We start from the raw sequence: 20,531 nt of genomic DNA, 5'->3' as shown, positions 1-20,531 counted from the left end.
AGCTAATGTACATAGGGTTGCTATGTGTTGCAGATGTCTCAATGGCTCATAATAATAACAACAATAACACTTGTTAGTAATAGCACTATGTACCAGTTCAATAAAATTGGAATTTTGGGAAGAGGCACAGGATATTACACTGAAGAGAAACGAAACTTAGAATTTCACTTTCCTATGTGTATAATTTTGTAGGCTAATGACTTTTCCTATCCTACAGATAACTTCAATTCAAACAACATCTTTTTAATAGTCTAGATTTGTTAATTGTACAACCATCATCATTTCTCCACATATATATATATTGCTTCCAAGAACAAAACTTAAAGCATATTAGTGTAAATCATACTTACAAGACTGTCCCTGTACTTTGTCTTATTATCCTTAATTTTAGGAATGCATCATTTATAAACTCAACCTCATAGTTGGGGTCTTCAGCTGCAAATGGGGGAGAATCAATATTGAGTGGAACTTCAAATCGTTCATTAGAAGGATCATAAATCTGAAACAAATTAGAAGAGAAAAAGATTGCATTAATTAGAAAATCAAAATGAGTCCATTTTAATATTATCAATAACTAAAATGGGAAAATTGTTTCTATATCTATTATAAGGCCCTTAATCACATACTACACCTTCCATTTATAAACTCATCAACAACCTGTGTTAAGCAGATGATACAGCCTTGCTTGCAGAAAGTGAAGAGGGCTTGAAGCACTTGCTGCAGAAGATTAGAGACTATAAGACTGCAACCTAGAATCTGGACCTCACCAACATGCAATACCATGATAGATGGGAAAATGATTGAAAGTGTCAACAAATCAAAGGGCATTGTCAAGAAACCAAAGGATGTTGTTGCATTGTGAAAATCTGCTGTCAACAACCTCTCTCCAAAGTATGAGAGCTGCTGAAAGACAAAGGTGAGTCAGAATCAAGTCAAGGTGTTTTCTATTGCTTTATATGCATCTGAAAGTAGGACAATGAATAAGAATGACTGAAGAATTGATATCTTTGAACTGTAGTGTTAGAGAAGAGTATTGAATATCCTATGGATTGTCAAAAGAACAAACAAGTCAGTGTTGGAAAAAGTGTAACCAGGGTATTTGAGAGGCAATAATGGTGAAACTTTGTCTCACATACTTTGAACACACATCAGGAAGGACCAGTCCCCAGTAAAAAAAACAACAAAAAAAAACCCCTACAAAACAACAAGAACAAAAACCTCATCATTCTGGGAAAGACGGAGAGCTAGAGAAAAAGAGGAAGACCTTCAATAAGTTGGGTTGGCAGGGACTGTAACAATGGGTTCAAGTACATCTCAGATTGAGGATAGTGCAAAATAGAGTTCAGATCTGTTGTCCATAAGGTTACTATGGGTTATACATAGTTGACTCAGTAACACCTAACAAGAACAATTAATAAACACTGTAATGTTGCAAAAATATATACAACCAATACAGTTACCTTAAATCGAATCCTATCCTTGGTATGATATTCTATATCCATTGCAACTGGGGAAATGTCATCTCCAAACAAGGTTACAGTGTCACGTTTGCTCAGTAATACCCTATAAGATAAAGCAATTTTATTAGTCCAAGAGAAAAAGTTATTTTCAAAAATAAATGGAATTCCTTGAGCATAAAGAATATTTATTATTAGGGATTTTAAAATGTACTTTAACTAGGAAAGAAAATTGGGATAACCACAGAATTATTGAGCAGGTTTTAGAGACTGTTTTGGTTATGTGCTGTCAAGTTACTTGTTTTCTTGATGTTGAGCTTCAAACTGTATTAAAGACTGCTGTCCTTGAACTTCTGCCACAAATGCCTCAGGTCGTCCTCAATTTCAGCAAGCAAAGTTGTGTCATTTGCAGGTTGTTGATGAGTCTTCCTCCAATCCTGATGCCACATTTGTCCTCATAAAGTTCAAACTCCTGTATGATCTGTTCTGCATGCAGATTGAAAAGGTATGGCAGGAGAATGCATCCATGATGTAACTGTCCAAAGGATTTCCTGTAGTCATGTTTAATTGGAATGTCAATTTTTACTTTTTAAAACTGGGTTTGCAATCAATCAATGGACTACTATCACTGAAGCCCCAGATATATACCCTCATTTCCATAGTTTGTTCTCTCTCCTAACCTTACACAGCTGTCAGACCCCATTATAGTTTCCATCTGCTGGAATCTCCTATTTACCACTATCATTACTACCACCACCAGCCATCCATCACGTCTTCAAATGGCAGATTTAAGGAAAGAGATCCTTCTCTGCTCTACTGTCACTAAGATAAAGTCTTGATTAACAAAAAGACCCAAACCCACTAATACTGATCCGGATTCACAGTGACAGCCAGGCTCCGTCAGATATGAAGCTGTTGATCTTAATAGGAGGAGATTGCCTATCTTTCTCCCACAGAAACACTGACTGACTTACTTATTTTTCAGCTAGCCTTGCAACATGTAACACACTACATCACCAGACTTCCTTACATTCTTGATCCATTGTTTGCTTCTACAACTATTTTTTTGCTCTAGAAATTTCTACAATTCAAAAGTCTGATTTACAAAGAATCCATTTTGATATGGGAAACAGCCTAAGGTGATTCAACGATCTAGTTGATATTTAACGAGATCTTCCAGACCTAGCATAGTACAAAATGCAAACTCCAAGTTACTGCCATGGAGTCCATTCCAACACACAGTGACCATCCACCAGGTTTTTAAGGCTGCAAATTGCAGTGGGAGGAGACTGCTCTTCTTGTCTCTGCAAGGGGTTTGAACTGCTGAAGGCATATTGTCTTTGAGTTAGCAGTGCACCTTCCTCTGGGGTGCACTGCCAGTCCCAGACTCTAAAGTCCATTACTATTAAGTAAGAACTGACTCATAGCTAATGGTCCATTGTGTTTCCAAGGCTGTAAATCACAGAGGGGGAGACTGCCCATCTTTCTCCTGGGGAGCTGCTGATAGCTTCAAACTACCAGAGAGGGTTGGCAACTCCCTACAGACGAAGTCACTAGAGACACTCATAAATATGCCATAGATGGCAAGACTGTCTATCCTTTGGAGTTTTATTGAATTGTCCAGTGTCCTTCTGCTTCTCTGGCAGTTCCTCTTTTCATGTAATCCCTGTGTCCAGCCAGAATTTAATTTGACTATAATTTATCTGATTGGTTTTTATTTATTTTTTTGTTCCATTTTAAGGTTCAGTGCTAAGCTCTTTTTATTTTATTTTCAGGTTTTAATCTGTATTCAAAACATCCCCCAAAATGGTCTCTGCTCAAATCTCTGACTCAAATGAAAGACAAATTTGGAGTAACAGAAAATAGCATATAATGTAAGTTAGCAACCAAGCTCTATTTTTGAATCTGTAAAATAGCCTGCCTTCTTCAATACGGAGCACTTTCAAAATCAGGAGCAATCAAAGCAAAAGATAGTGATTTTTCCCCCTTTCTTTCTTTCAACTTGGAATTCCCTCTGTTTCTTAGACTAATGCTTCCCATCTTGCTGAAAATCAGTCTCATTGGCCAGATCCCACCCTCTGCTTCCTTCTCTTCTATCTGCAGTCATTTTACCTTTTGTTTTTAGAGCATAGTCCTGTAAATCTCTACTGTTGAGGAAAATCATGAAATTTTATATTACTACCTGGTAAGAAACATCACTGAAATACACATTTTGATAATTTTCAAAGTCCTGGTTCTGAAATCTAAAGAGAAAAATATCCTAAATATGGCAAATAGAAATTGAGGAAAATACAGCTTTTATAACACTTTGCTGAGTAAATGCACAATTTTACCTATTTCGTATGTTACACAGAAAACTGTTCCATTCTTCAAAATCAAGAATGTAGTCTATGAATTTTAGCACATTGACCTGGATTTTTTTTTTCTCTTATAAAAATCTTTATAAAAGGAAAAGGCATTTATCCCTTTTGCCTTACAAAAGAACATCAATGATATTTATTTTTTTGCACTTATTAATTAGAATATTTATTCTTGTCACATTAAAATGTGATTTATGATGCTGTTATGAGATTTTTGTTATGAGGACAGTTTTTTAAATTTCATTTCACTGAAAACAAATTGCTGTGGTACTTGAATGCTCACCAAAAGGTCCCAAACACAGTAGCCTATTCATGGCAGAAAGATGAGACAGTCTGCTTCCACAAAGATGTATAGTTATGGAAACTCTGTCTTATATAGTCACTATATATACTCAGTACTTAATGAAATGAGGTATGGTTCAAAGAAGATGTAACAAAAAGAAAAGGCTATTTTGAGAAGATTTACATAATGGAATAAAAGACAAAAGAGTTTTGCCTTTATTCACCTTGTTAGCAATGAATCACAACTATTACTCCAAATAGTGATCATTTCTAACTATTAGGCAGGACCCACAAAGCTGAAACAAGAGAGGTGCAACCTTCCTTCATCAGGTGAGTTGTAACAGTAAGTTAGAAATGAAAACTATTAGCAAGTTAAACCCATGCATTTCATTATTTTTCCTTTTTTATGTATTTTCTGCTCATTCATTTCCAATGCTCTTTCCCCCACCGCTCAAATTATGTATTTTATATTTTGATTCACTACAAAAGCTCCTTGGAAGCAAGGATTTTGAAGCTTCACCTGACATACTTTGGACATGTTGTAAGGAGGGACCAGTCCTTGGAGAGGGATATCATGCCTGGGGGCATGGAGGGACAGTGCAAGAGAGGAAGACCCTCTATGAGGTGGATTAATTCAGTGACTGGGGTAATCAGGGTAGGTATGTCAGAGACAATGAGGTTGGCACAGGATAGAGCAGGGTTTAGAGCTGTTGTACGTGGGGTCACTATGAGTCTCAGGTGACATGATGGCACATAACAACAACAACACAAAGGCCCAGAGTTCTCTGGATAAGAAAATAAAAAGAGGAGTCTAAAGGCTCAGAGGTGGCATGCACAATAAATAAAACCATGAGACTGAATCAACAGTTTTAGTAAGTTAGGTAAAACTACCTATTGAAAGCTCTAAGAAATACATACCTCCATCCTTGAGCTATCTTTTGAGGTTCACTCTTTAAATAGTAGCCATATGGACCATCTGCTGAATAAAAGCACCAGGGTACATTGGCAAGGTTTGTAGTACACCAGAAACAGCCTTTAGCTTCACAGGCTTCTTGAGTAGCTCCAGGTTGAGGATAACAGTCAATGCGCTTATTAATAGGAAATTTTGCGATGCATTCAGCTTCTTCTTTGGAGTTATAGAAGCAAAATGGGACAGAGGTATGGTTAGTGGGACACCAGTGACATCCACGGTTTTCACAGGAAATTTTATTTGCCCCTGAGTCTGGATAACAGTCAATTCTTTCAGAGGCAGGAAGCACAGAACACGAATCCAGTTTCTGAAAACACCATGGGATGCCTGGAGTATTATCTGGAGCCCAGCAGCAATTCCTGGCCAGGCATTCCAGTTCAGAAGCCCCAGGTTCTGGGAAACAGTCTTTACGGACACGAGGGGTTACAGTCGAGCAAACATTTGAACTGACAGGCTGGCCTAGAACTGAACCAAGAAGGAAAACAAGGCAGGATAAATAGTCATCTTGAACATACTGTAATCAAACCACTTTTGTCTCATTTTTTAAAGTACCCCTGAATTGCTTAGCTTTTAAATGGAATCATCAGTGATCCTAAAAAACCACTGTAAATCCATCAGTCTAGATTAAACAAGGCAAAGACCTGACCCTTTAAAAAGTCAGCACTAGCATGCAGTCATTCCCTGTTCTCAGCATGTTGATTCTATACTGTCCACACAAACAATTCCTTACTCATTATTATCTCTTGAAAGTAATCAAATGAATTGTAAAGTCGAAACAATTTTCTTTTCTATTTGCTACATCTTCCTTTATTCACTGACCTGATATCAACTGTCAGCTCTGAAATGTCTATACATGCTGCCTCCAAACTAAATGACAAAAAATCCCTCAAAATGTCAAAAATACTGCTTTATTTGTTCATCCTTTTCCTGCTACAGACTTTTAAAAAACCTTTATGTTCCATTTTTTTTTTTTAAATTTAGGTTGTTTATTTTTCATTTCAATGAACATCTACAGAGATTTTGGGATTCCATTCATTCATTGTTGCACCCTTTTTAAAAAGCCTAAATTTGTACTCACATGGTAATGCTTTAGTCCTTTACTTGGGAGTTTGATTATGCTGACAATTTCCTAAATTTCTAAACCTTGTCTCTCTTAAATTGTATTAAAGATCTAAATGCAGCTAAAATTCACCTCCTCAACTGCAAAACCACAAATTGATTGTGATCATGGTTTATTTGACCCAATAGTTAAATATCAGTTGTAAGCAAGATTTTTATCTCCTTTTTGGTTTGATCATAATTATTTTGCAGTTGAAGACCAGTAAGTACAGAACTGTCTTTTAAGTTGGCACACATACTTTTTTTGAGGAATGGATATTCTCATATGTATATTGCTGGTAGAGATGCAAACTCTCACGAATCTTATGGAAATAAACGAATTTCATAATATCTACTAAATTATATATGCCTTTTTTTATCAGAAATCATGATGTATCTCAAAGATTCAAAAAAGACAGTTAAAGATATTATATAACAGCAATTATATACAAAATATTCTTCAAAAACCTGAATGAATAAATGAACTATAACTGTAAAAATTAATGAGAAAAACTCTATACACTGATGACCATGATATAACAATTAGGGAAATTAAGATATACTATTTGTTAAACCACCTGTTCTGTATTATGAGGTACCAATTTATTTTTCTATTTCTGCTTAATTTCAAAAGGAAATAACTGAATGATAAAGGAAACACTAATGTGAAATAGTAACATATCAGAGATTTAAAAATAGAATGAAAAAGATAAGAATCATTCTTTGGCTATATCTTGTGAAGTTCTATGTTGAAATTATGAAAATTATTTTACTTAATTATATAACAAAATTAATTTGAAAATAAAATATAATTATCACAGAAAATTAAAATATATTAAAACAAAGACTTGTTGACAGCAAATTTACTTACAAGAAAGCCATTATTTCAAGTTAATTTAAAAATTTGACTGTAATTTTCTGTACATTCGTAGTGTAAACCACAAAGAAATCTTGACCTGAAACCACTGTTCACTTGTAATTAGTAATATTTATATTTTAACAGTGAAGTTATTAGATATATGAAACAAATAATTTATTATTATCTTTAAGAAATAGTATTTCAGTATGAGAGAGAAGCAGCATAACATTTTTTAAAATAATTCAAAATCTTACAATCTTAATTTGATTTGGAAATATTAATCAAGATATCATAATTCATCTTTATGTCATAAATCTTCATATACCCTAGCTCTACCTATTGGAAATGCTAAGAGCAATTAGTTTGCAACCCCTGCATAGACAATATACAGAGTTTTCCGAACAGAATCATCATGGCTAGCAACATCATAAAATCAAAGTTGATGAGTAGTTTTACCGTAGAAAGATTATGCTGACACCACACAATTCAAGTGATTAATCGTAACATCTCAGAAAGTGAGAAAAGAAGTGATATTGATTTCTGTTTCTTTTTCATTTACCTGTTCTCATTACAAACTTTTTTATGGGGGGGGGTTGGTATTTTTTTCTTATTATTTGTTTGATTATAAAGTTTGTGTACATTGTGTTTCACACTATTCTTCATTCACATTATGTTTCATACAATCATTTCCATTCATTGTGTTTTATAAAATTAATCACCATTGGATTGTACCCATTATTAAACTGTCTTTTTAGGTCCCCACTGATCTTTTCAATTTCCTTTATTCCCTCCCACCAGCCACCAAATTGTGCAATTCTGTGATATTGACCCTACTTATCCTCCATATGCAGTTTTTGTTACTACCACTATATAGTAGGTTCTGAAGACAAGGAGTGCTATGCTTCCCACTTCAAATTTGTTTTTTCCAAAGTGCTTTGCTTATTCGGTGTCTCTTTCCTCTCCAAGTAAACTTGACAATTTCCCTTTCAAACTCCTTGAAAAATTAATTTGGTATCTGGATTGGGATTGCATTAAACATATAGATTGCTTTTGGTAGACTTTCATGTTCATTACACTGAGTCTTCCTATCCATGAACAGGGAACATTTTTCCAATTATTTAGGTCTTTTATCATGTTTCACAGAAATGTTCTATAGCTTTCTTTGTACAGTTCTTTTGTGTCTCTAGTTAGGTTTAGTCCCAAGTATTGCAATTTGTGGTTTGCCATTATAAATGATATTGCTTTCTTGGTTTCCTTCTCTGAGTTCTCTTTGTACTGCAGAGGAATCCCACTGATTTTGGATATTGATCTTGTATCCAGCCATCTTACTAAATTGGTTCACTGCCTCTAACAGGTGTTTTTGGTTTGCTTTTTTTTTGGTTTTTTTTTTTTTTTTTTTTTTTTTTTGTAGTTGTTGAGTTCTTGGGGTTTTCTGTGTACACTATCATATAATTTGCATCTAGTGATGTGTAACCAGCTCTCCAAACTGAATGTCTTTTATTTCCAATACAATATTGAATAGATTGGTGACAGTGAAAATCCTTATCTGGTCTCTGCAAGTAAAATGCTTTTAGTTTTTCTCCATTGAGAATGACATTGGCTCTTGGTTTTACATATGTACTTTTCACTATGTTGAGGATATTCCCTTCTATTCTTATTTTGCTGAATGTCTTAATCAAGAGGGGGTGTTGGATTTTTGTCAAATGCCTTTTCTGCATCAATTGCTAGTATCATACGGTTCTTGTTATTTGCTTTGTTAATGTGAATTACATTTATTTTTTTCTTATGTTGAACCTTATGTTGCAAACCTATTATGAATCCCACTTGGTAGGATGATTTTTTTTGTGTACTTTAGGATTCTATATTGGCTAGGATTTTGTTAAGGATTTTTCTATGTTCAAGAGAGACAGTAGTTTTCTTTTCTGGTTTGTAGTTTTCTTTTCTGGTAATTTCTTTACCTGGTTTTGTTATTTAGGGTTATGCTTGTTTTGTAGAATGTCTCTGAAAGTGCTTCTTCTTTTTCTTTTTTTTTAAAAAATAATTTAAGTAAAATTGGTGATAGATCTTCTCTGAGTGTTTAGTATAATTCAGCTGTGAAGCCATCCAGTCTGGGGCTTTTTCTATGGAGGAGTCTTTTTATGACCTGCTCAATTTCTTCTTTTGTGATGGACCTGTTCAAGTGTTCTGTTCAAACTAAGTAGGGCATGAGAATTTTTTAATTTTCCTTCAGATTTTCAAATCTAAGTATGGATTTTCATATTATACTAATACTATGTTTAATTTAATCTAGTTCTGTTGTGATGTCACCTCGATCATCCCCTAATCAAGTTATTTGTGTCTTCTTTTTTTGTCAAGTTTGTCAATTTTATTGACCCTTTTGAAAAATCAGTTCCTAGTCTTATTGATAGTTTCAAATGATTTTCTATTTTTTAGCTCATTAATTTCAGTTCTTGTTTTTATAATTTCCTTTCTTTAGAGGCTGTAGGAATAAGTTGTTATTTTTCTATTTGATTCTATTTGATTTTTATCTATTCTATTTTCTATTTGGTGGTGTTGAGTTAGATCATTCCACTTGTTTTTATGTGCTTGCCTACTGCTATGAACATTCCCCTGAGCACTGCCTTAGCTTCATTTCAGAGGTTTTGTATGTTGTATTTTCATTATCATTTGTTTTGAGGAATTTTTTTTTATTTCATTCTTTATTTCTTCTATATCCCAACTGTGTTCTAACAGGGTATTACTTAGCTTTCGTTGGGTGATTTTATAAGCTTTGTCATCTTGTGGTTAATTTCTAGTTTTATAGCATTTGGACTGAGAAGATGCATTGTATTATTTCAATGTGATTTAATTTGTTGAGGCTTGTTTTGCGTCCTAATATTTGATCAGTTCTGGAGACTGTACCATGTGCACCTTCACAATGTCAAGTTGGTTGAATGTATAGTTTAGAGCTTTGGTATCTTTGTTAGGTTTCTTTTTAGCTTACATATCCTTTGGTAGGAGAGGCTTGTTTATGTCTCCTACCACTCAATTATTTTCTTATTCCTCTTGTGTTCTGGAATTTCAGTCACGTGCATGCTGCTTCTTTTTGAGTCTTCCCACATGATTCTAACAAAACGTCATTTTTTTATGTCATATCTCTGATTTATCTTCTAGTATGTTTCCAGTGATGTTCTTGTTTTCCAGCTCACTGACTCTCTCTTCTATCTCTACTGTTCTACTTTTTTGTCTCCAGCATGTTGACACTTACACCTTTTCAGTCTTAATATTCTGTATTGCATTTTCATGCACTTCTGTTATTTCCAGTTGTTTTGGCTGTATTCTCTCCATTTTGTGATAATTTTTTTAAAAGTTCTTGTACCTATTTATCTATAGTTTCAATTCTTTCTTTCATCTTTCACATTTCCTTCCATAATTATGCAAGTTCTTCCTCATCAATATAGTTCTTCTGGCTTCCTGTCTCTGGAATATTTAGTATCTTAATAGCTTCCATTATTTCTTGCATTATTTGTATTTTCTTCTGTAGCTGGTTCTCTACCTCTAGGTATTCCCTACAAACTTTATTATATAAAAACATATGATGAATGATTTGTACTTTATTGGCACAGTTTTATTTGAGTTACTTTTCAAATTGCCCTGATAATAGCTCAGCAAGGTGTATAATTCTGCTACTGTAAATAATATTTTTTTTTTCCTTTGGAAAACAAACCTATGGAAAATCAGTGTCATTGGTGTGATATACTAATCTCAAGAGACCTAGCACATGCAGAGCTGATAACTACAAAGTGGTTTGGTTTTCCCTGTGATTGGATTTGGAAGTTCTAAGTACCACCTAAGTATTCTTTGAGAAAAAATGTTGGGAAGGAGCCTATTCAAATTTCTATACTCAATAACCAATAACAGGAGATACAGAAGAAGAAGGAAATATTGAGGATAGGGGAATATTTAAAATGGAACTATTCTCAAAGAACTAAACCATCAAATCCAGAATGTATGATTTTTTCAAAAAATAAATAATAATTTTGTTTCTCAAGTAAATCAAAAGAGAAAATGCTATTGTTGACTAAAATTTAAAAGAAGATCTATGAGCTTAGATGGAAAAAATATCTATTTCCATTAGTTCTAAATAAAACTTAGTATTTCCTTCAATGAAGGAGGCAGACAATAAACATAGGCAATATTAGCAGCGTGTATCACTTTGTCACTGATAGGAAAAATACATCTCGGGTATTTTTGTATATTATATACAGAATTATAGTTTAGTACACTATACTTATTGAAGTTGTATCATAATACCATATAAGTTCATGATAGCTTTGGAGTTCTGGTAGTTTTAAAACCTGACACTAGATCTTGTAACTCAATGTTCCTCAGAAATTTCGTTTCTTAGCATTTTGATAAAAATTTTAAATATAGTCTAGTTGGTAATCCTATACATTATATATTAAGCATTTAAAAATATTTCAGAAAGTTTCCCTAGATTTCATCAGACTCTTATTCAATGTACACATGCCTTCACAAACCACCTCTAAATTCTGTGCCTCCCACCACCAGGAAAACCTTCGTATCTTTCCATGAGTATGGATATTTTACTTAGAAGATCATGCTCAAATGAATGTAACTAAATTGAGAGTTCTTTTCACTTTGTTTCGTATTTTTCCATAAGACAATATGTAAACTCTAATGGTTAGAAATGTTTAGTTTCTCACCCCCATTTCACTAAATTCAAGGTAAAAAATATATTTAAATGACCAACTTAATGAACTGGCATCTAAACATCCTACACATCTACCCTTCTCTCTGTGTCTATTCGCTATACACTGAAGTTACTTGAGCTATGGAGGTCTCGTGGGTAAGGAGATGCACTGCCAACTCAAAGGCATGTAGGCTCCAACCTGCCAGCTGCTCACAGAAGAAAAGTGAGCAATCTTCTTCCATTTGATTTACAGCCCCTCAAAATCCACTGGAGGGCCAGTTATGAGTCAGTTCCAGTTCAGTGCATATGGCAACCTTTCATCTACTCTTCTGTCTACTTGACAGTCTCATTCAATAGCTCCCTCTAACCACTGCTTCTCTGACTGTCTCCAATTCCCTTTCCTTCTTCTGCATCAACTATAGATATATGCTGCCAGGATGAACCATTTGCTTTGGTATCCAGTAGCTGTATGACTTTAGGAAAGTTACTCAAATTCTCTATGCTTTCTGTAATATTAAAAATGGCAATGGTTCTGTAAAAAAAAAAACAACAGATGTTTCCATCCATCTGTAAAAAAAAAAAATGGCAATGGTAAAATTTAGCTTATAAATGTATTATTTCTACTTGCTAAGCTAATTTAAAATATCTAATAAAGTGTTACAAATATCATGACTAAAATAATGATTCCTAAATCTAATTTCAAATTTCATCCTATGGAGATTTTTCTCAGGTTAAATCAATTTCTATATACAAAGATTTTTTTATCAGTAACTTGCCAGAATAACTCCTCTTGTTGTGTTAGCTGTTCATTTACATAAATAGTTTACATATATACTATATTTTTACACATTTACTTACCAGAGTAACTAGGCATACACTAAAAATATTGTTATTAATAATAGAAAATAGAAATCATACAGGAAAAATATATTTAATACTAAGGATGTAGTCATTAATTAACCAGGTTTTATTTCTTTATGGTTTCAATAATAAATTTGTTAAAAGAAAATAAAATTATCAAAAGGTAAGTCACTTACTTGCCAAAATCATGGAACAAGAACTGAGAAATCTTATGGCCTTCATGATCCCAGAAAATTGATACTTGGTTTTGGCTTGTGAAGTATTTAAATGTGACAATCTAAACAAATAGTTTTGATCTTGATATTTTTTTTTTTCCCTAAAGAGCCATGAAGAATAACTCAGGCCAAAACCAACTCCTTGAAAGTCTTCTCACAAGAATATCAGTTGCTGAAAATACTGTGTAATGGAAAGACATGAGATTAAAACATAGGTGGCTTGGCTTGGGATTTAATCTAGCTCTCCATTGGCTATGGTAGCCTGGAAGTGTCATTTAATCTGTAAGACCTAAGGGATTTTTCTGTTTGGTTTTTTCTTCTGTTAAATTTTATAGGTCTGGAATGAATATAACAATACTTCAGCAATACAAACATCAGTGGAAAACTTTTTTTTTTTGTCTGACTTGACCTGGATGCATTGGTCCACTAATGGAATTAAGATTAGGTAAAACAAACATTAGATACATTCTAATTCTTCTTTCCGATATAGTTAAAAAAAATGTCAAATTCCTAGTTTTGTGAGTATTTTTAAACTAGTCTTCACTGACCAAAAACTCAATCAGTATATTTTGAGCAGGACTGGTTGAAAAGGTTGATTCAGAGAACAATTCTAATTAACCGAAGTCAGAGATGAACATTTTTAACAATCTCTCCCATTCAGTATCAGTGAAGCATATCAATCCTACATATAAGCCAATGAGCTTTAACATATATGGTGCAACTGAAAAAACTAATTCCTAGAGTTCTCAGGAGGCTATCTGAGAGAATCCTTCTCTTACATTAACAAACCACAGTCAAAAAGTACTAGAGCTGAGAGTTATACTTTTCCGTATATATAATAAGATTTAAAAATTAAGATAATTTAAAAGAAAAGTTTACTTAAATAATTTTAAGTGGAAAGAAACTATCCTGAATAAGAAATAAAAGAACTAACCTTCCACTAATCCATCAAACTAATTGATTAGATGAATTAATGAATTATCATCAGGGGAAGCCTTGTCCTATGTGTCTGAAGTACAGAGGTTTTAGTAAAGAGAGAGAGAGAGAAAGAACCAGCTCTGTATCTAGGAAACGTGGCCCAGGATACCAGGGGCCCTAGAATCTACTGTGGGGCTGGGGGAAGGGGCTGTTTATAATAAATGTCACTGAAAAGCACAAGAAAAGGAAAAAAGCAAAAACAATAGCTGTAGCTGTTTCTCACAATTTTACACAAGAAGATCTTAATCACCTTATGTGGGAAACAGATTCTACTGGCAAATATAGTGCTATTTTCACTGACAACCCCCTAAGAACTCACTTGCTTGTAGTAAATTCTACCTGGACACAGTGGAATTCAGAATGAAACAGAATTCTGCATGCTAGCACCAAGTATTAAGGCCAAGGTATGAACCTAACCTGAACCACACCTTTGTGATTTAAGCAGAGTTGCAGAGGTATGGTACGAAGAAACCTGTAGTTTGTACCCTACTACACATAGTGCTGTCTATACATTTCTAATCCCAGCTACGAAGACTATGACAACAAAATGTCTTGACAACATTGAATCCATAGCTGCAAACCCATGAATGTCTAGTCTTTTAGTGACAGGAGGGCGAGAGCGTGTCTCCAAAAGGATTATAGGGCAGAGATATTTAAAATCTTATTTGTCCAGCATTCATACTTACCATCACAATGTTACTCTTGGTTAACTATCATTTTTACTTTTGGGTTTGTGACAGACCTTGTCAGTATCCTTAAAAATAGTGTCCCACAGTTTATCATATATTTTCAGCTTTGAAGTACCATTCACATGTTCTTACTGTCAAGTCAGAACCTACTTATAGCTGACCCTCCCGTGGGTTTTCAGAGGCAGTTGATTGCATAGGAGAAGACTATCTACTTTTCCCCCACAGAGTAGCTGGTGGATTTGAACTGCATGCCTTTGGATTGTCAACCCAATTCTTAACAATAAGCCACCAGACCTATCTTTTCATATGGATAACGAAATATCCATGTGACTAGTAGAAAGTAAGTTAAGAAATTTTCTCTTTAGCTGCCTTCTAATTACACAGATTAGGAAATACAATACACTGCTTATATGAAGAGAATTATAGAAATTTTTTTAAAAGTGTCACATTCTTATAAATCTGTTTTATCCACATTTCTATATAAAAACACTGGCTATAAATGTATAAATTAGAATTTGCAGTGAAAATGAAAAAGAATGCTTAGAATTCAAACCAAATGAGAAAATCATGGATGTAAGAAATTCCTAGACTTGATTTTATGCACATGGTGGCATATTCGAAAAGGGGCAGAAACAGTAACTATACATTTATTTACTTCATATGAATTATTAAACTATTAATCTTTGTTAGAGTCAAAAAGGAAGTTTTGAAAATGTGTATAGAGACTGAAACACAGGAATACATATAAAATAATGTTTGCATATGTAAACATTAACAAGATCTTTTTAAAAAAAATTAAAATAATGTAATTGGAGATTTCTTCAAACTTGCTGTTACTAATTTCAAGCTTCTTTAAATATTTAGCTCATCTGTTATTTTCACTGAGTAGTAAATAAAATTACTAAATGTGGACTTAAAATTCTCAGTTCTAGTAACATATTTTAAATATTTATTTCTGTTTAATATATTCTGAGAAAGGAACAGATGCATAAAAAGAAATATACAGTGTGATCATATTTTGTTGCAATAATTTCTCTAATCCTTTAGAATAAAAAAAATGGGTTTCTCAAATGCCAATCTTTGTAAACTATGTTAAATCACAGTATATAATAGGAAACCCTAAGAACAATTAAAAAAATCTTACCAAAAGTTTATTAAGACAATGTATCTTAGAAATCCAAGAAAAGTATAATTTTAACATCTTAAAAATTAACAGTGGTACATATTACTAACTTTATAATAATCACCCTTTTTGACACTCCCATCAATATTTTATGCTGATTATATAAAACAGCATGTTTTTAAATATAATTTAACAGCAAATTGCTATTTTAAGCTTATATAAACAGAAATCTTACTATATTCTGTCTCTCATTTTTCATGATGACATATAGATCAGAAACATCCATCAATTTCTAGAAGTTTGTGTATTCAAGTTAGGAAAATCTGATGGTAAGAACATTCTGGATATTAAATCTAAATAAGAAAGATATTGCAGTGGAATATTTAAGAGATCAGCTAATGAAGAAAATAGCTGGATCTAATAATACAACAGATTTGGAAAGAAAGGTCAGCACTAAACTGGAAAGGGCTCCAAACTTCAGCCTTAAATGTCGATGATTCAGGGATGGCAGAATGAGAAGGCAGAATGAGAAGGCAGAATGAGAAAGCAGTCTAGTGACACCCTTTTATAAATCATATTGGAAAAAGAAAATCAATCTTGGCGGGTTTTTAAAATAAGATGCATGAATACAAGAGCAAGGTTCTCTTCTTTCAGACCACTACAGAACTCCAAAAATTCCTTTTATAATATTTAAATAAAGCTTCCTTTAAGTATATATTTTAATAGGCCGAGTGATTATTGTGGGACAGACCACCAAATACTCATATGCAAGTTCAAGCTGAAGTTGAGAAAAATTAAATAAATTTCATAGGAACCAAAATTTGACCTTAAGTCTATCCCACTCGAATTTCAAAACCATCTCAGGAACACGTTTGAGGCCTTGAGCACCAATGAGCATAGACCAAATGAGCTCTGGGAGGATATCAAGAAAATTGTCCATGAAGAATGCAAAAGATCATTACCAAGGCAGAAGAAGAAGAAAAGACCAAGATGGATGTCATATGAGACTCTGAGTATTGCATTAGAGCGACAAGAAGCCAAAGCTAAAGAGAGAAACCAAGAAATCAAAGAGCTGAACAGAAAATTTCAAAAGGCAGCTCGGGACAACAAAGCAAGATACTATAATGAAATGTGTAGATAGCTGGAGTCAGAAAATCAAAAGGGCCAAACTCACTCAGCGTTTCTTAAACTGAAGGAGCTGAAAAACAAATTCAAGCCCCGGGTGGCAATGATTTGGGTAGGATGTTAAGTGATCCAGGAAGTATCAAGAGAAGATGGAAGTAATACACAGAGTCACTGTTTCAGAAGGAATTGGCTGACACAGAATAATTTCATATTAAGAAATAACATATGAGTAAGAGCCTATGGTGATGAAGGAGGAAGTTCAAATTGCTCTGAAGGAATTGGCAAAAAACAAGTCTCCAGGAGTCAATGGCATACCAATCGGCACATTTCAACAAGCAGACACTGCCCTGGGTGTACTTACTAAGTTGTGCCAAGAAATCTGGAGGACAGTCAGCTGGCTGACTGACTGGAAAAGATCAATATTTGTTCCCATTCCAAAGAAAGGTGACCCAACAGAGTGCAGAAATTATTGAACAATATCATTAATATCACATGCAAGCAAGATTCTGCTTGCATTGTCCAAAAAAATTATCCAAAAACATTTGGAGCAATATGTCAACAGAGAACTGCCAGATGTGCAGGCTGGATTTAGAAGAGGTCGTGGTACTAGGGATATTATAGCTAATGTTAGATGGATCTTGGCAGAGAGCCAAGATTACCATAAGAGTGTCTATCTGTGCTTCATTGACTATGCGAAGGGTTTTGACTGTGTGACTCACAATATGCTGTGGCTGACTCTGAGAAGAATGGGAATCCCAGAATATTTGATTGTGCTAATGTGAAACCTATACTTGGACCAAGAGGCAGTTGTCAGAACAGAACAAGGAGACATTACATGGTTCAAAATCAAGAAGGGGGTCTGTCAGGGGTATATTCTGTCTCCATACCTTTTCAATCTATATGCAGAACAGATAATCCGAGACGCTGGACTGTACGAGGAGGAATGTGGCATCAGGGTTGGTGGAAGAATCATCAACAACCTGCGTTATGCCCATGACACAACCCTGCTTGCTGAAACTGAGGAGGACCTGAAGTGCTTGCTGCAGAAAATCAAGGACTGCAGCCTCCTATATGGATTGAAGCTCAACATCAAGAGAACAAAGATTCTCACCACTGGGCCAATTGGCAGCATCAGTATGGATGGTGAAGGGATTGAGATAATTACCAGTTTTAGTTTACTTGGCTCCACAGTCAACACTCTTGGTAACAGCAGCCAGGAAATCAGGAGATGAATTACATTGGGAAAGTCAGCTGTGAGGGACCTCTCAAGAGTACTGAAGAACAACATCAAGCTGGAGACTAAGGTGCGCCTGATCCGGGCTATAGTATTCGCAATTGTGTGCTATGCGTCAGAGAGTTGGACAGTGAATAGGGATGATAGAAAGAGAATTGATGCCTTTGAGCTGTGGGGCTGGAGGAGTGCTGAATATACCATGGACTGCTAGGAGAATAAACAGGTTTGTCCTGGAGAGGGTGAAGCCAGAATGCTCCTTGGAGTGAAGGATTCTGAAGCTTCATCTGACATACTTCGGGCATGTTACAAGGAGGGACTGGTCCTTGGAGAGGAACAGCATGTTTGGCAGAGTGGAGTGGCGGCACAAGAGAGGAATAACCTTTGATGAGATGGATCGATTCTGTGAGTGGAGTGGTGGAAATGAGTGCATTTGAGATGGCAAGGTTGGCACAGAGGAGAACGGCGTTTAGAGCTCTTTTACATAGGGTCCCTATGAGTCGCAGGCTACTCTACGGAACATAACGACGACAGCAACATGATTTAAGTTCAGAAAAAAACCCTCTTAAATTTAATCTTTAGAAAACTTTATTAATTCAATAGTTAGTGAGAACTTTCTACAAGCAAATGACTAACAGCTGAGGAAATAGCTATGGATTGTTTTTAAGTGGCATCAGGTCCATTTTGATTTGTCGCACTGCCCCATCATGTTTTCTAAGCTGCAATATTTCCAGGGACAAATTTCCAGATCTTTGTTTTGTGGAGTTGTTGTGTGGGCTCAAACTTTCAACTTTTTGATTAGAGGTCAAGTCCTTAACCATTGCACCACCAGGGTGCTTAATCACAGAGACACAAATCTAGTCATTACAGACATAGCAGGATAATAAATGTTATAAATGGAGATTCCAGGAGCAGTGGAAAGGCATAAAATATCTACAGGACACTCAAGTAACAGATAGTTTAACTGGCTTGAGATTTCCTAGTTTAAGTAAGTAAGTACAGGTTGTGACGGTAGGCAGAAGCTGTTTGCATTGTTTGTATTAGTTTAATTGTCTTCAAAATGTGTCATTTTAAAAAAGTAAAAATAGGTAACCAAAATAAAAGGAACACTTTATTCAGCAATGCAGAAAATAAAGTTCTGGTACATGTTACATGGATGAGCTTTTGAAAATATAATGCTGAATGAATAGTGAAAAAAGAATAAATACTGTATATCATCCCATATCCATATACATGAGATAAGGTGTGCTTACATGAGACGTGTGTGTGTTTACATAAGACATGGTGTGTTTGGCTTGTAACTGAGAGGTTGATGGTTGGGATCCACCCATTGTTGGGAAGAAGAAAGATAGACACCTATATAAGATTTGTTATTGTAGTTGTTGATTGCCTTCAAGTTGAGCACGCCTCATAGTGACCCTAGGAACAAAAGGCCTGAAGCCCCTCTACCACTATTGACATTTATCAAAGTTCATACAGCCTCAAAAATCTGATAGAAGGTCGCCATGAATCAGAGCTATTTGATTGTAGTGTTTTTTTTTTTGTGGATTTGCAGGTGGTATTTGGAGTGGGGGGAGATTTTTTTATTATGCAAAATACATAAAATATCTTTTTTAAAAAATACAAGGAAGCTCTTGTAGAATTGTACTGTTCACATAAAGGCCATGACTCTCCAATGGTTCTAATCCACCTGCTTCTAGCTACAAGGGAGAAAGATGTACGAATTTCCTCCAGTGCAATTTACAGTTGTGGGAACCTGATGCAGGGTCAGCTAGGACTTATTTCTGACTTCATGGTGATAAGAATGAAAGTAGAGAGCCATCAGAAAAAGAGGAAGACCCTCAATGAGGAGGACTGACACAGTGGTTGCAACAAAGGGCTGACACACAGCAGGGACTGTCAGGATGGCACAGGACTCAGCAGTGCTCTATTTGTTTTTCATAGAATCATTCCCTAGTCAAGGACGACTAATAAAACCAAGTATTTATTAAGGCTTGAGACAAAGGAGAAAATGGGGATTTACTGCTTAAGAGGTACTGAGTTTCCATTTACCAAAACCCACTGCAACTGAGTTAGTTCAGACTCACAATGACACTCCATTCGGTTTCTTTCCCAAGCTGTAAATCTTTACAGGAAGACAGTACCTTTTGACGTGACTGGTAGATTTGAACTGCTGACCTCTTTCACTTGTGAAGTGATTGGTGGATTCAAATTGCAGCATAACACTTAGAATGAGTGAAAGAAAAAAAATTATAGCAGAGTAAATTCTTTGGAACCTCCTAATTGTAATGTTGTCCAAAAGTGTTTAATATCCCAGAGACAAGCAAAAGAAGAAACAAATCTGTCTTGGAGGAACTACACCAGAGTGTTCTTTGGAGACAAGGATGGTGAAAGTTTGTCTCACACATACTTTGGACATATTATCAGGATTAGTCAGTCCTTAACGAAACACATCATGATAGAAAAGGTGGAGGATCACCCAGAGGGAGAGAACAATCCTCAATGGATGAACGGACACAGTGACTGCAACAGTAGGCTTGAACGTGGCAGAGACAGCGAGGACGGTCCAGGACAGGGCCGGTACTGAGCT

General features: G+C 35.0%; 1 protein-coding gene across 1 annotated transcript in view; it reads right to left on the bottom strand.

Annotated features, from left to right (window-relative positions):
- Window positions 1-12,802, bottom strand: part of LOC102862421 (sucrase-isomaltase, intestinal-like) — a 146,647-nt gene extending 133,845 nt beyond the window's left edge. Inside the window, exons 1-4 of the mRNA XM_006888238.1 lie at window positions 12,757-12,802; window positions 5,018-5,534; window positions 1,461-1,563; window positions 351-499 (exon numbers count right to left, since the gene is read on the bottom strand). Of these exons, the coding sequence (XP_006888300.1) occupies window positions 351-499; window positions 1,461-1,563; window positions 5,018-5,534; window positions 12,757-12,802 (815 nt within the window). The remainder of the gene's footprint in view (window positions 1-350; window positions 500-1,460; window positions 1,564-5,017; window positions 5,535-12,756) is intronic.
- Window positions 12,803-20,531: the final 7,729 nt, after the last annotated feature.

This window comes from Elephantulus edwardii, unplaced genomic scaffold (assembly GCF_000299155.1).
Source record: "Elephantulus edwardii isolate Elephantulus edwardi_28Jun2011 unplaced genomic scaffold, EleEdw1.0 scaffold00065, whole genome shotgun sequence".
NCBI classification, from domain to species: Eukaryota; Metazoa; Chordata; class Mammalia; order Macroscelidea; family Macroscelididae; genus Elephantulus; species Elephantulus edwardii.
The sequence above is the reverse complement of the archived record's forward strand: the minus strand, read 5'-3'. Positions and strand labels throughout refer to the sequence as shown.